Source organism: Anabrus simplex, chromosome 2, assembly GCF_040414725.1.
Source record: "Anabrus simplex isolate iqAnaSimp1 chromosome 2, ASM4041472v1, whole genome shotgun sequence".
NCBI lineage: Eukaryota > Metazoa > Arthropoda > Insecta > Orthoptera > Tettigoniidae > Anabrus > Anabrus simplex.
In genome coordinates this window covers 339,156,211-339,173,450 of record NC_090266.1, presented here as the reverse complement: position 1 = coordinate 339,173,450, position 17,240 = coordinate 339,156,211, and the positions used below count along the sequence as shown (strand labels likewise).

The 17,240-nt window shown below is 37.2% G+C and overlaps 1 protein-coding gene across 1 annotated transcript in view; it reads right to left on the bottom strand.

The window, feature by feature from the left end:
- The window catches only part of LOC136864123 (proton myo-inositol cotransporter), a 569,053-nt gene that overhangs the window by 161,264 nt on the left and 390,549 nt on the right, over positions 1-17,240 (bottom strand). The window contains exon 7 of the mRNA XM_067140727.2: positions 6,330-6,493. Coding sequence (XP_066996828.2) covers positions 6,330-6,493 — 164 coding nt within the window. The remainder of the gene's footprint in view (positions 1-6,329; positions 6,494-17,240) is intronic.

The following is a 17,240-nucleotide window of genomic DNA, read 5'->3' as shown; positions in this document are numbered from 1 at the left end:
GATGTCCCGGGTGCTGAGCGTGCCAAATACGTCGTGCTAGCAGCTGTGTTACTGTGTAAATGTCCTCAAGCTGGCTCAATGATAGAGATATCTTTTGACATTTCATCAGAAGTGAGGTCAGAAATAGATGGCAGTGATGAATACTTTATTTACGAGCCAGATAACTCATGAAGTGACAATTCGGCCAAGATTTTTATTTGCTATGTCACTTTCGAATGCAAGTTTTTTAGCTGCATTATTTTACTCTGAATACAAACGATAGAATTACTTCACCTCTCCCGAATTATGGGGTTCTTTTTGTTATGACAAAGAGAGACAGGCTGATGATTCACCTTTACCACGAAAAGAAAGTACTGTAAATGGTGGTGCAAGGTTGGACTTTGCATAGCGCAATGTTTTCAGGCTACTATACCATAATTACCTGTTCCTAAATAGGAACATTTTGTATTTCAAATGTAGTTGTTTTTATTTGTAGCTTAAGTAGCCACATTAAATGATTCATTTTTATTGTTTGAGCAGGCTTATTGCTAAACCTTGAATGTAAAAGTTTTTTCCTCATACATTTTATGTTTTTCATAAGACTAGTATAATTAAAATAATTTAGGTAAGTACTTCCTGATTAACTTCTTCGTTCTGGATGGTCGACACATTCATATGAAAACATTTTAAATTCACATCAGAGGCAATAATCAGTAATACAAGCGATTTTTGTAATGGAACAAGGTAGATTGAAATGAAAGAAAATTACACAATACATAGTCTCGATGTTAAAGACATGTATTCCAACATCCCCGTATCTAAAACAATAAATATTGTCGGAAGGAACTTAACAGAGCATAGCGGTTTAAGTAAAATAGAGATCGAAGAATTTATAAAATTGTTAGAATACGTATTAGGGAACAATTATTTCGGATTCAACAACAAAATATACAAACAGGAAAAGGGATTGGCTATGGGTTCCCCGGCGTCTGGTATTCTAGCGAATATGTACATGGACTATGTGGAATCAAATAAAATAATTGAGAAAATTAAAGGATTAATTAAATGGTTGAGATTTGTGGACGATGTGTTCATCATCATAGATGAGAAAGAATTAAGCCCGATAGAAGTATTAAGAAGGGTGAATGAAATAGACAAAGATATCAAATTCACAATGGAATCAGAGGAAGGAGGATCGCTGAATTACTTGGACGTCAAAATAACGAGAAATGGTAGAGAATTAGAGTATCAGGTTTACAGGAAAGAAACGACCACTAGCACTATTATTAGGAAGGACTCCAATCACCCAGGCCAACAGAAGAAGGCAACATTTTATAGTATGATCAGCAGGGCACTTAAATTTCCCTTAAAAATACAAGCGTTCGAAAAAAAGGTGACCACCATATATGAGATCGCGAAGAGAAATGGAAGAAATATGTAGATAAAATAAAGGATAAATTAATAAACAGAAATCAACCTTGGAAAAAGAAAAGAAAGAAAGAATGTAGTGGTAATAACATTTCATAATAGATACTCATACGGAATAAAAGATATTTAATAAAAAAGGCATTGATGTGGCGTTTAAGACGGACAACAATAATAAGAGAATTTTATTTAATTCGCATAAGGTTAATAGATCCGACAGGTTTAATAAATCAGGAGTATATTGCATCAAATGCCAAAATTGTGGGAAAAAATACATTGGACAATCAGGGAGGAGTTTGGAGACGAGATACAAGGAGCATGTGAATGCGGTGAGACACAGGAGATTCTCAGCAATGGGAGAACACATGGAAGAACACAAACATAATTTTATGGAAATAGACAAAGATATGGAAATAGTGCACACGACAACGAAAGGAAAATTAATGGACGCTTTAGAGAAAATAAATATATATATATATTGATCACAGAAATGATAATGAAAATAACTTAAAGAAACCACTGAATGAAGAAAATGCGATGTGCCGATTGGCATACAATCATATAAGAAGGGAGAGAAAGAGGGAGCGAAAGAAATAGTTCCGGTCACAAGTACGCGCCCCCTCCATCCCCTACATTACATAACCGGCAGCACAGCGACAGGTAGCAGCGAGCCTAACAAGGTCATTGACAGCAGAGAGCAGAACACGTTTGTTTATTCAAACTAGTACAAGAATACTTTGGTCAAGGTTAAATGTTGGCAACCAATCGAGCTGAAGTAAGTAAATACAATTTTCTCTAATTATCTAAGATATCGTCCTTTTATAAACACGTCGCCAAAGATTAGTTTGTTGGTTTATTATTTAAAGGAGTTTGACGGTTAGAAAGCGACCAGCATGGTCATCGCGTAACCAGTAGCAGAGTAGCAGATTGACAAGGAAGGAAGGAGGACATATTGTTTGGGTTCAGACCAATATCACATCATTTTAATTTTTGGATAAATTAGATGGAATGAAGTAAGTAGGCCTAAATAATTTCTCCAGACATCTGAGTAGCCGTCTTTTTTCGCAAAAGGTCTCTAAAGTTAGTTTGTTTGGTTTATTTATTTAAGGAATTGGATGAGGTTAAGAGAAGATATTCTGATTTATGAGAGGTCTAGAACATTATAGCAGACTTTAAGAAGAAAGAAGAGAGCAGAAACATTTTAAAGGATAACTAATTTTATAGATGTTATCTATTATTTTACAAATTGATTTATTTAAGGATTTCCACTAAATGACAAGTAAATGTTAAATTTAGACAAGAAATATTTATTCCTTCAGATGTAAATAAGGACATAAATTAACATATAGAGATTAATTTAATAGATTTCATTATTTAGGAAAATTCCAGTAAAATCTGCAACAAATGACATAGTAAATAGGAAAGGTGAAACTAAGAGAAATTGTTGCAACAATTTTCAAAATTCATATATACTTGTTATATTATACCACGGTACCATAGTCCAAGGATCAATTAATGTTTGGCACTGCTGAAGAAGAGAGCGGTGGCTCTCGAAACATGTACATGTACGGTAATAAAATAAAATAAAATGTATAAAGTATTGACAAGGCGGTGAAATTATTTTTTAGAGAAATTTGAATACAAGTCAATACGGACCAACATGGTGAAAATAATCAATACATTCATATGATACAAAAATCCGGTATGTATTACGTTTCGCTGATGTGTAATGAGATTTACAACTTGCAATGTAATGATGTATTAAAATTCAGGACAAAGACCCAGTTCACTGCCAGGGTCCATGTTGAAATATGGCAGTGTTGACAGTGTTAAGGATTTGAAACTGGCAGGAGGGCTGGTGTGTGGTTAAAAGGGCACATGCAATTCACCTCCCCAGGAGATGTGTGCCTGTAAAGAGCTGCACCACCTCGAAGAATACAAGTTTACTTTATACTGTTGGCTTAGTGCATTACCTTTAATAGTGTCATCTCTGCACAGACTCTCTAAAAAGGTACAATTATACCTGTGTACAAAAATTTAATCATATCAAAATATACAATCTGCTCATAACACCTTTTTCCTTTATCATTTTGGAGGATTCCACATCCACCTCTGTCAAGACTAGAAAGTTAAAATCTTATTAATTCATCAAATGGTTGCTGAATTAATTGCTTTTTCATTCTTATAATTGTTGCTTAATGAACTGCAAGTTTTGTGCTTTAATAAGGCCGTTAATCTTGTGTTAGTATCGTGTACAGGGGCAGTCCTAATAGTAAACTGTGGACAGTATATTAAGAAAACTTTAAGGAGATCGACTGAGTGAAGGTGGTATAAATCTTCTACTGAATCTCAGTAATACAAATGCTTCTCCTATGTTAAATGTAGTATAAATACACCTGCGGCAGTGTCGTGACAGGGTTACAATCCTACAGTATCGGGATGCAAATTTACTCATTCGGGACAAATATTTTAAATTCCCTATGGGAATCAACATCTGTATTATGCATATTGACTCTCGATTACTATACTCCCTGCCATGAAGGCTTATACACTAAGGGTACAACCTTACTCTTTCTCCCATGTTAATACTGAAGGTAGTGATTTATAGTTATTTTTTAACTGTTGGGTTCAATTCAGTGTCGCTAACCATACAGTTTAGGGACTCCACTTGCCGATACGTCTTACAGTTACTGTTAATCTTGCACGTTGGCACTATATAGTCATGGGTTTTTCCGTGATTTGCAAAATTTACGTATTGCCACTGCCGCATTGTCATAATTACTAGTTACATTTGTGGGTGTAAGTAAAGCATGTTTTCTTTTTCTGTAGGATTATAAATCTGTTTGGATAATACCAGATAAGTAGAATTGTGGCATGTTTGAATAACTGATTTAATAATGTAGTTGGTCTTAAGTAACCAACGCAGCAATTTAATGATATGGCTTATTTCGTCCAATTTGTATGTATAGAATGCAAGTAGGATGTATAAGGAGCAAGATAAATCTGCAAGAACTCCTCTGAAAAGGCAAGCAACATTACCTCCTCTATAAAGACCAGTTCAGTTCAGTTCAGTTCAGTTCAATTGAAATGGAAGGAAATTTTGTTCTCAACCTAAAATAACCTGACCTTGTCTTGTCACGATTTTGGTACAATTTGCAGACTTAGCCTTTATGTATTCTTAATGACTTATAGCATTTGTAGGCTACATATAATATACTTGCATGTGTGTATTGTTACAGCGCAGTTTCTCTTCAGCCTGACAAGTAACAGCAAATTTCAAGAAGGGAGCTGAATTATTAACACCAGGCAAAAACCAAAGAATACGATTCTAGTACTGCGTACATTGAAATAAAGGCAGAAATATAGAACATTTAATTAAGTGAGGGTGAGAAAGAGTGTGTATTTCCTTAATTACACACTGAGCTTGAAAATAGACTTAATTATGAGTATCTTGATTGATCATTTACTTGGGTAAGGGAACCTCCGTTATTGATACTTACTCTGAGGTTAGTTTGTTGATTGTTATGTCTCGCGATTTCAATATGTAAATGGTCAAGTTGGCAGCAGTGATGCACCATTAATAAAAAGAGAGAATATTTGTTTTTTAGTGTATAGCCTTATGTGACTAGTACTATAGCCTTGAGGAAACAGCAGCATACTGTATTTATTTAGTTTATATGCGCTATTCTGTTACCCAGACTTGAACCCTCCTAGTCTGATGGCGAGCAGCCACCAGTGCCAAAAACAAAGAAAAACTTCAGGATCAGCAAAATTAGTGATCACAAAATCTGAGGAACAATTAACTGATTCCCAATGGATATAAGTAGTTCATTTAACTCTCCAAATGAAGTTCCAGTACATTAAGCTGATTGAATCCAAAAATCATACATATATGCTGGCCATGGTTCTAATAAAGGCTAATAGAATTCATGGCCAAGGCAATACGGTCTTGTTTATGACCATTTAGACTTCTGTACAACTAATGTATAGACAAGTTGGAAATGTAACATTGTCGTGCTTCGACTATTCTACACCAGTCTACAAACTGGGGGAAGCCATGTGGGTATCCAAAATTTTCAACTTGGTCCTACGTAGAAATATAGGACTAGCTAAAAGCCATTCACTCATTTTCCCTGGGAATGGTTGTCCAGTTGTACAACTTTACATTAACTCTTTCCTGAGAATGAAAGGAATTAATTTTGTTCCCCAGCTTCTTTGACTCACACTTAACTTGCCCACTATTTGCCTTCTAAATTATTTATCAGTTGTACATTTCTTGAAGTATAGAAGGCTAAATGAAGCGAGGTGCCCATCTTATCACTGATATTTTCATTGTCCAAAATAAAGAAAGCAAGAAATCTTGACTCCCTATTGGACTGACTAGAATAGATTCTTTACCTTTCAAACAAAGCTAGCGATTCTTTTTTTTACTAAATGAAAACAAAATAACTAATGATGAATGAAATGTGGATTTATATAAACATTAATATTTCAGTAGATTTCCTAAATTTTAGTTTTTGATTTCTAAAAAGCTTTAAACATTTGAGTGAGCCTCCGTGGCTCAAGCGACAACATGCCGGCCTCTCACCATAGGGTTGCATGGTTGAAATCCCGGTCACTCCATGTGAGATTTGTGCTGGACAAAGTGGAAGTGGGACAGGTTTTTCCTCCATGTACTCCAGTTTTTCCTGTCATTTTTAATTCCAGCAACACTCTCCAATGTCATTTCATTTGTCAGTCAATCATTGCCCCAGAGGAGTGCGACAGGCTTTGGCAGCCGGCACAATTCCCATCTTTACCAAAAAATAGAGACTTCATTCATTCCATTCCTCACCTGGAGGAATTACAGGATTTTCATTTTAATTAAACATTTGAATATATCAGCAAGCAAAAAAACTAGCATTTTAACCACTGTAAATACATACCTGTTAGTGACCACAGAGTAAGTGGCCTTCTTCCTACTCTTTCCACTAAGAACAAACCAATGAAGGTGCAGAAGAAATTTACTCCGGCTGTCGCGCAAGCTAACCAAATGACATCCGAGACGTCTTTAACTCCAGCCATCTGGATGATACTTGCACTATAATACCTGCAATATATCAATGGTAAATGCTAAGAGTTTCATCATTTACTGTATAATCTATATTTTTATTGGTTCTCTGCTTTCCTTTATAACAAGATACAGCAATGACTGAAAAAATGCATAGGAGATTAATTTCCATACCAGAATAACAACAACAATTATGATCAAGTGCATTAGGTATCTGCTGAGAGATTACCACTAGCCAATGAGAGGAACTATTAGTTATAAACAGAATAACAATCTATTACCTCAGCACAAGCGGTACAGCCACATCTTGGTGGAACATTAGAAAACTGTCCCAACAATAGTGTTGTTGTTGTTCATAAGCAGTGAATTGCTGTCAGAGATCAGTTAAATTTCTGTGTTGCTTTTGTGTTGGTTAATAGAACTGCAGCTCTTTAACCTGGATCCACCCAAGATTTTATTTTTTGAGAATCAACTTATAACTTTAAGCGTTGGATAACGTGCATCTGAAGATCCTGAAAAAGCTCCAGTTTTATTTATTCAACATGCAACTTCCGAGAAAAGGGCCATGCCATATATGGCATGTTGGGCGGTAGTGCTATCTTTTGTTTCATATAAACATTTGGCTTATTGATATGCTTTCATCCAATACTTTCTTCGGTAAATCATGAGTATACAAGTTTTCCTTCAATATTTATATATATTAGGAAAATAATGCTCCAGAACTATTAAAAATACCTATATGTTGGATTTTTGGTGCTAGGGATGATTTTATAGGGGTTGTAAATGACCTGATCCACTCAGCCTACGTGATTAGAATTGAGGAGCTATCTGACGGCGAGATAGTGGCCCTGGTCTAGAAAGCCAAGAATAACAGCCGAGAGGATCCGTTGTGCTGACCACATGATACCTCGTAATCTGCAGTCCTTCGGAATGAGCAGCGGTCGCTTGGTAGGCCAAGGCCCTTCAACGGCTGTAGTGCCATGGGGTTTTGGGAGGGGGGTGTTTGTAAATGACCTGAGGCATTAATTGTATGGGGAAATTTATTTATATTTTAAATAATAATGCTAAAATCTCACAAGCTACCAAAATCACTTATTACATTATGAGGCAATCAGACAGTCTGTATGAGGAATTATAGTAGCGGTATGTTCAAGGATAAGTCACCTGTTCACATGTGTATGGCATTAAGGGTGATGTTCTGAAAGGCAAGTACACACTACTTATTACCTTTGAGCATATGATAATCAGTAAAACAGTCTACACATAAACCTACATTACACTTTGTACACTGGGTTCTAGGCCTAGCTAGGCAATTCTCTTCGCTCCTGGAATTGTAAAAATCCAGTGATGCATTCCATCATACCAAAGTTCCTGCACTGCATTATGTCCAAAACAATGAGATCTGCTGAACAAGGGAGAAGCTTTGTAGCGTGTGAGGTAAGTCTGAACAATTGCTTGTCGAAAATCAAGGTGAGAAATGCCTTCTCCAGACGAGTGTTTCAGCTGTCGTGTATTATGCATTCTCACATCGACGAACCAGACAAATATTGCCCACCGCCACGTTTTTCCTCATATACCGACTTGCACATCTGTCATGATCAGTACCTCCCATACCCATATTTTATTGAGAAATCATGTATGACTGAAACGCTGATTTTTCCACCTCTAGCCTGTCCTTTTTCTTTCACATAACGAGATATCTGTTTTTCAGGGTGCACTCCATAACATGTAGATGCTACGCTTACTATTGAATTATCCACCCAACGGCAAACCTGAACACCTTCCTCCAAGTTCTTTAGGTAATCATATGTACCCAGTTTTTGTCTTTCTTTGTGATAGCGGAAGATTTCAGACGACAATCATTAGGAATGTGATTTTCTCGAAGTGTACCTGTAGCACCATATCCCCATACATCAAGATGTGTTAGCAATCCCATTCCAGTGAACAGATTTAAGTATAATTTACCTAGCTCGATATCTGCAGTCGCTTAAGCGCAGGCAGTACCCAGTATTCGGGAGAAAGTGGGTTCGAACCTCACTGTCGGCAGTCCTGAAGATGGTTTTCCGTGGTTTCCTATTTTCACACCAGGTAAATGCTTTGACTGTGCCTCAATTAAGGCCACGGCTGCTCCTTCCCACTCCTAGCCCTTTCCTATCCCATCATCACCATAAAACGTATCTGTGTCAGTGCGATATAAAGCAAATTGTAAAAAAAAAAAAAGTATAATTTGAAGGGAAAATTTTTCAGATCCATTCAAAGATTGTCCAGCATTGTTATAAGGGGGGCTGACCACTTCCCAAATTCTGCTTCATACTGGGCATTTGCATTAGGATTTTTTCTTTGGTACACTTCAAAATCTACAAGATCTACGAGTGTTTAGTAACCATACCTTGAAACCAAAACTAATAGGTTTTTCTCTTATAAATGGTTTGCAGGAATGCCTCCAGAAATATGGCACCATACACTCATCATATGATAGTGCTCTTCAGCCCGAAAGTTTTCCATGAAACGAGCACGTAGAAGGTCAATCATAGCTTTCAACTTCCACATTTTGTCGTTGAAATTTGGGTTCATTGTTATCAGCAAAGTATATGAAAGGGCAAATTTAAAGAAACCTGTTTCGCCACACATCACTTGCCACCAGAGAATGGTGCACATCACACGCATCCTCCCAATACGATCTCTTCGAAGGAACGGTATTGTATCCAGATAAAATCAAAATTGCAATGAAAACTTTCATTTTTTGCTGAGTAATATTCGGGGAAGGACAGTTCAAAAAGCTGGCATATTTGTTAGATTCAAAAGTGATCAAAAATGTCATCTGAAAAAATTGACTCAAACAGTTCAACGCACGATTTTTCTCGAAGTTCGGTGAAGTCACTGTTGGGAAAAATTCCTCAACGTGTGCTAAGGTTTTGCTTTTCCTATTTTGCAGGAATTCAATGTACCTTTCTGGGTCTTACTTGTACCAACTCAGCTTGATCCACTTCAACAGGCACATCGTCAATGTCGGTCAGTTGAAGTTTCACAGGTCGCTAATTCTGTGTTCACTTGAAGATGGCTACCAGGTAAATTATTGGCAAAGCCACCTCCATCTTCATCCCCGCTGTCTTCGTCAGACAAAACAGCAATGCCTGGAGGCTCGATGAATACCTTTTCTACGTTGGAAAGTTCATTTTCGAACAAGTCCAGTACTTATCATACTGAAATTCTCCTAAAACAAAATGTATGAACCCATAAATGTGAAGCACGTGAAAAGATAGGATGAATAACTGCATAAAAGATACATTTAAACAAGAAAACCGCAATGCAGTGTCGATTTTATATGGAAATTTTACTCTGTGTCATTAAAAATTATTAAATTAAAACATAACTTATAGCATACACCATTATGCATTGCTAGGTTGATAAAGAAGAGTGAAATGAACAGAAAGGAACATTAGAACTATAACAATTATTATAGGCCGAGTTGAGCCAGGAAGAAAGATAGCACTTCAGCCCAGCATGCCAGGTAAGCACCACCGAACTTCTACTTCAATTGAAAGGACGCCAATCATCACCAAGACATGTCTTAGCTAATCTCGATACATATAAACACCTTAGAGAAAAATATGGCACTACAGGGTCCTTATAAGTAACTACAGAAGTAAAACATGAATTACTTCAAACGTGCAGCCATTACTGGCACTCGTGGAAACAAGACTTTTTATGTAGCTATACCGTACAAATGAGCATGATATACTAAAACAAACAACGCAAGATGTTAGGCGGAACTCCTCTGAACACGAGAATACCGTAGTAAACAATACAGTGCACGCGGTTTCAATAATACGAGTCCAAGAAGACTGTGTAATTTGCCCTTGGGCGGATCCTGGTTAAGAATGGAAACTCTTCCAATAATCAACCAAAGTGATCCATTCTCAGAGCAGAAACATTACACACAAAGTTTCAAAATTCTATAAAGAAAAGGAAAAAAAGTCTTGAAAGATGTGGAAAAGGCCAACAAGGCTGTAGGTAAAAGTGAAGAGATGTTGCTAGGCAGTGTGAAAAAGTGAATAAGGATGGGAGACAAATTACAACTCCAGGTAAACATTGACCACATTCAATGAAGACATAAGGAGAGTAAGAGGAAAATTATCCACCATTCAATAAGAAAATGAAATTATTCTAACTTGCAACATTTCATGTTTATGGTACCAGTTTTGACCTTCGGGGTCAACCAGATTACAAGCTTTATCGAGTTTTCAAAAAGAGTATTAACTTATCTAAAACTTGATGGACTCATTTGCGACATCATATGAAACGCTTCCAAGTCCACATTTGCTTACTGTGTATGGACCAGGCTTTATGTTCCGAGGTTCAATTAATTAATAAAGAAAATGAAGAAAGTTGAAGAAGTAACTCCTGGTTAATATAATTTCCAATGTATGGCTATTGTCCCTATCCTAGGATTCCAGGTTGAGGGGTATGTCAATGTTGTTAGAAGGTCGAGTGGGTCCAAAAGTATGCTGCTGATAGTGTTAATTTGGTTTGCACACTATAGTGGTGAAAAGACTTTCGAACAAGCAGGTTCCGGATGGATAAGTGGAACACATAACACAGAATAACTGTTCGACGGGACTTCAGTTGATATCAACAGCACACAAGTACATAGTTTGAAAAAATTAGAACTTTTTTTGAATGTATGCCATGCTTCACAAAACAATACCTCACTCCCAGGTATATTACCAATTAAACCTTTATTCTTCACCGTTGAAGTATAAGTACATTATTGTAATTAGGATATGCCTGAACGTAGTTTAAAATTATTTTAGTGTACTGTACAGTAGTATACGAGGTGCATATTATATTATTGTAAAATATTTGTGTAGTATAATAGAGGTATCCGTACAAATTCTCTTATTAGAATTCTGTACTTGTAATTAGGATAGGCTTAACTGCAGTTTAGAATTGTATAATTCTTGTGTATTCCTTTCGGTATTCAGTAATTAATGGCAGTTTTTATCCTGTTGTGGTGTTGTAGGATAAAAATATAGTATGACTAAGTAGTATTGTAGTGTAGTGGTATATTATTTATTTATTTTTTTTTGCTAGTGATTTTATGTCACACCGACACAGATAGGTCTTATGGCGACGATGGGATAGGAAAGTCCCAGGAGTTGGAAGGAAGCGACCGTGGCCTTAATTAAGGTACAGCCCCAGCATTTGCCTGGAGTGAAAGTATATTAATTACCGTACTGTCTTGTGATCTTTGTGTACTATCCTAGACTATATTTCTTTCCTTTTATTTTTTATGCACATAAGTTATTTAATTTTTCTTTTCTTTATCATTTTTCTGTAAAGAATGGCTAAGGAGTACAAGTGTAGGAACTGTAGGTGTGGCGAGGCATTGAGGAGTAAGAGGGAGGAGCTGGAGAGTTCGAGGATTCTCTCAGAAGACAGGAAGAAAGGTAGGATATAGTAGGTGTAAAAGAAGGATGGAAAGGAAAGGGGGGAGTTGTAGAAGACAGGTGGTCTAATGTTCCAAGGGAAAGGAGATTGCATGCTAAGGGCTCTATTCACGATGAGAATTCAGGACAGGTGTCTGTGAGAAATCGGAAGAGTCGCTGCAGGTAGAACAGAGGGAAGATGAGGAACAGGGAACTGTTGCTGAGATGTGTGGAAGTAGGAGGAGGGGAAAAGGTAGGAAAAGGAAATGTAGAGGATAGGAAAAGACAGGTGGAACAGGAGCATAGGAGGGAGAAAAGTGAGGAGGAAGTAGCTTCTGCAGCTGTCAGGAAAGATAGGGCTGAACAGGACGGGAGGGGATCAAATGTGGTGGGTAGGGTTGTAGCTCTGGTCATGAGAGATTCCATTGTTAGACATGTGGGGAAAGTGTGCGGAGGAAAGGGAACTACGGTAGAGTGTTATCCAGGAATTAGGTTGAGGCAGATGTTGAGGAAAGTAGAAGAGAAGGAGGAGGGAAAGGAGAAGCTGGTAGTGTTTCACGTTGGTACCAATAACATAAGCCAAGCTGGTGTAAGTACCAACATAGTTGGGGATGTGTGGGATCTGGTAAATGAAGCACGGGTGAAGTTTAAGGAAGCGGAGATTGTTGCCAGAGAAATACAATTTAGGAGGGATACTGACTGGAGGGTGATTGGGGATTTAAGTGAGGCTGTGGGTATGTGGGAAACTGGAAGTGAGATTTCTAGATCCTAATGAGTGGGTAGGAGATTGGGATCTGCACTCAGATGGCCTTCACTTAAACCCCAGTGGTACGTGTAAGTTAAGAAATTTGTTTTGGAAGGGTAATAAGGAGGTACATTCAGGGAAACGGGGTGGTCTGGGGAGCGGTAATGAGGTTACAGGAACTGAAAGTAAAGTATGCATGACATAAAAATGTTAATGTTGAACTGTAGAAGTATTGTAAAGAAAGGAATAGAATTAAGTAATTTAATAGATATATACTTACCAGATACTGTAATAGGTGTTTAACCATGGCTGAGAATGATATAATGGATGCAGAAATTTTCTCACGGAACTGGAGTATGTATCGTAGAGATAGGAATGGTGGGAGGGGGATTATTCATTCTGGTGAAAGAAGAATTTGTAAGCTACGAAAAAGTTAAACATGACAAACATGAAATTCTAGGTGTAAGGCTCATTTCTAAAGATAACGGGCAACTTGATATATTTGGAGTGTACAGACCGGGAAAGGGTAGCACTGACACGGATTCAGAATTATTTGATAAGATAATCAGCTATGTAGGAAACGACACGGAAAGAAATGCGATTGTAGCCAGAGATCTGAATTTAACAGATGTCAATTGGGAAGGAAATGCGAACGACAGGAAGCATGACCAACAAATGGCAAATAAGTTAATATGGGAAGGACAGCTGATTCAGAAAGTGATGGAACCAACCAGAGAGAAAAATATCCTGGATGTGGTGCTGATAAAACCAGATGAGCTCTATAGAGAAACCGATGTAATAGAGAATGGTATTAGTGATCATGAAGCAGTTTTTGTCGTACTTAAAACGAATTAGGCAACAGTAACTATGATCGGTGGAATATGGTTTTAATAAATGTGAACAGACTCTGGGATAGGTTTACAGCAATTGTTGAGGATTGTGAAAATAGGTTTGTCCCTTTAAAGGTGGTAAGGAATGGTAAAGACCCACCTTATTATCATAGAGAAATAAAGAGACTAAGGAGGTGCAGACTAAAGAAATAGAGTTAGAAATGGCTGTGGAAGTAAGGAGAAATTGAAGGAACTTACTAAGAAATTCAATCTAGCGAAGAAGTCAGCTAAGGATAACATGATGGCAAGCATAACTGGCAGTCATACAAATTTTAGTGAAAAATGGAGGAGTACGTATAGGTACATTAAGGCAGAAACAGGTTCAAAGGAGGACATTCCAGGTATCATTAATGAACAAGGGGAGTGTGTATGTGAGGATCTTCAAAAGGCAGAAGTATTCAGTCAGCAGTATGTAAAGATTGTTGTTTACAAGGACAATGTCCAGATAGAGGAAGTGACTAATGCTAAAGAAGTATTAAAATTTACGTATGATAATGACGTTTACAATAACATACAAAAGTTGGAAACTAGGAATTCAGCTGGAATTGATAAGATTTCTGGGGATATACTAAATACAATGGGTTGGGATAAAGTACCATATCTGAAGTACTTATTTGATTAATGTTTCCATGAATGAGCTATACCGAATGAATGCAGAGTTGCTTCAGTAGCCCCTGTGTATAAAGGAAAGGATGGACATAAAGCTGAAAAGTACAGGCCAGTAAGTTTGACATGCATTGCGTGTAAGCTTTGGGGAGGCATTCTTTCTCATTATATTAGACATGTTTGCAAAATTAATAACTGGTTCGATAGAAGGCACTTCAGGTTTAGGAAAGGTTATTCCACTGAAGCTCAACTTGTAGGATTCCAGCAAGATATAGCAGATATGTTGGATTCAGGAGTTTTAAATGGGCTGTATTGCAATTCACCTGTCTAAAGCATTTGATAGGGTGAATAAAGGAAGACTACTAGCAAATATGAGTGCAATTGGAGTAGACAAACGAGTGACTGAATGGATTGCTATATTTCTAGAAAATAGATCTCAGAGATTCAGAGTAGGTGAGGCTTTATCTGACCTGGCAATAATTAAGAGGGGAATTTCTCAGGCAGTATCATTGGACCTTTATGTTTTCTTATATATATATATATATATATATGATATGATATGAGTAATGGAGTGGAATCAGAGATAAGGCTTTATGCAGATGATATTCTGTATAGAGTAATAAATAAGTTACAAGATTGTGATCAACTGCAAAATGACTTTGATAATGTTGGAAGATGGAGAGCAGGCAATGGTATGATGATAAACAGGGTTAAAAGTCAGGTTGTGACTTTCACAAATAGGAAAAATCCTCTCTTAATTACTGCTTTGATGGGGTGAAAGCTCCTTTTGGGATCATTGTAAGTATCTAGGTGTTAATATAAGGAAAGATCTTCATTGGGGTAATCACATAAATGGGATTGTAAATAAAGGGTACATTTTTCATTATTAGTGTTGTATTCATCTGTATGCCTCTTTTCATACGTTCTTTTGCTAATAATATATTTAACTGAAATGTTTAATCACAATATTATGTGTGCTACCTCTAGAAAGTTATGATAAATCCAAAGATCATAGTAGTAAAGCATATAGCATGTAGGACTGTCGCCCAGGTAGCAGATTCCCTATCAGTTGTTATATAGTATTCTCTTAAATGATTTCAAACAACTTTGAATCTATTCCATTCCCGAATTCCTCTTCCTATGAAAATTACAGGCCAGTAAGTTTGACATGCATTGTATGTAAGCTTTGGGAAGGCATTCTTTCTGATTGTATTAGACAAGTTTGTGAAATAAATAACTGGTTCAATAGAAGGCAATTCGGTTTTAGGAAAGGTTATTCCACTGAAGCTCAACTTGTAGGATTCCAGCAAGATATAGCAGATATCTTGGATTCTGGAGGTCAAATTGACTGTATCGCGATTGACCTGTCTAAAGCATTTGATAGGGTGGATCATGGGAGACTACTGGCAAAACTGAGTGCAATTGGACTAGAAAAAAGAGTGACTGAATGGGTTGCTATATTTCTAGAAAATAGATCTCAGAGAATTAGAGTAGGTGAAGCTTCATCTGACCCTGTAATAATTAAGAGGGGAATTCCTCAAGGCAGTATTATCGGACCTTTATGTTTTCTTATATATATAAATGATATGAGTAAAGGAGTGGAATCAGAGGTAAGGCTTTTTGCGGATGATTTTATTCTCTATAGAGTGATAAATAAGTTACAAGATTGTGAGCAACTGCAACGTGACCTCGAAAATGTTGCGAGATGGACAGTAGGCAATGGTATGTTGATAAACGGGGTTAAAAGTCAGGTTATGAGTTTCACAAATAGGAAAAGTCCTCTCAGTTTTAATTACTGCATTGATGGGGTGAAAGCTCCTTTTGGGGATCATTATAAGTATCTAGGTGTTAATATAAGGAAAGATCTTCATTGGGGTAATTACATAAATGGGATTGTAAATAAAGGGTACAGATCTCTGCACATTGTTATGAGGGTGTTTAGGGGTTGTAGTAAGGATGTAAAGGAGAGTGCATTTAAGTCTCTGGTAAGACCCCAACTAGAGTATGGTTCCAGTGTATGGGATCCTCACCAGGATTACCTGATTCAAGAACTGGAAAAAATCCAAAGGAAAGCAGCTCGATTTGTTCTGGGTGATTTCCGACAAAAGAGTAGCGTTACAAAAATGTTGCAATGTTTGGGTTGGGAAGAATTGAGAGAAAGAAGAGGTGCTCGACTAAGTGGTATGTTCCGAGCTGTCAGCAGAGAGATGGCGTGGAATGACATTAGTAGACGAATAAGTTTGAATGGCGTTTGTAAAAGTTGGAATTCAACAGGACAAACTGGGGCAAATATTCATTTATAGGAAGGGGAGTTAGGGATTGGAATAACTTACCAAGGGAGATGTTCAATAAATTTCCAATTTCTTTGAAATCATTTAGGAAAAGGCTAGGAAAGCAACAAATAGAGAATCTGCCACCTGGGCGACTGCCCTAAATGCAGATCAGTATTGACTGACTGATTGATTGATTGATACATTCTAATTTTTATGAAAATAAGCTCATTCACGCACTCATTCACACTACGCACATCGAACAAGTCAGCTAGAGGTATTGAGCAAGTGATTTCGGGAATCCATCTTAAATCTCCTACGAGAACGTAAATCCCTAATGGTAGCAGGGAGGGTAATCCACAGCCTAGCAGCAGTGACTACAAAGGAGCGGTTGTAAGTCCTGGAGTGGCAGAGATATTGTTAAACAGGAGCCAGATTGTGTATCGTGGTTATGATAGGAGGAGAGGTAATTAAATTTTGATCAGAGATAATTCGGTACACCTGAGTTTAGAACTCCATGCAGAAGGGACAACATGTGGAGACTGCGACGCTCATGAACACGAAGCCATGACTACTCCCTATAATAAGGTAAAATGTGAGAATCATATTGCAGCTTAAATATAAATCTAATACAGGAGTTTAAACTCCGTTCGAGCATCTTGTTACTGTCTTGAGATATGTCCATAAGTACAGTGACGCAGTAGTCTAGAATTGGTAAGATTAAGGATTTGACCAGTTGTGTTTTTAGATGTTTTGGAAATATGCTAGAGTAGCGTTTGAGAGGAAAAAGAGATTTCTGCACTTTACAGCATCTATTTGTCACTTTTTCAGTTCAATTTAGTGTCT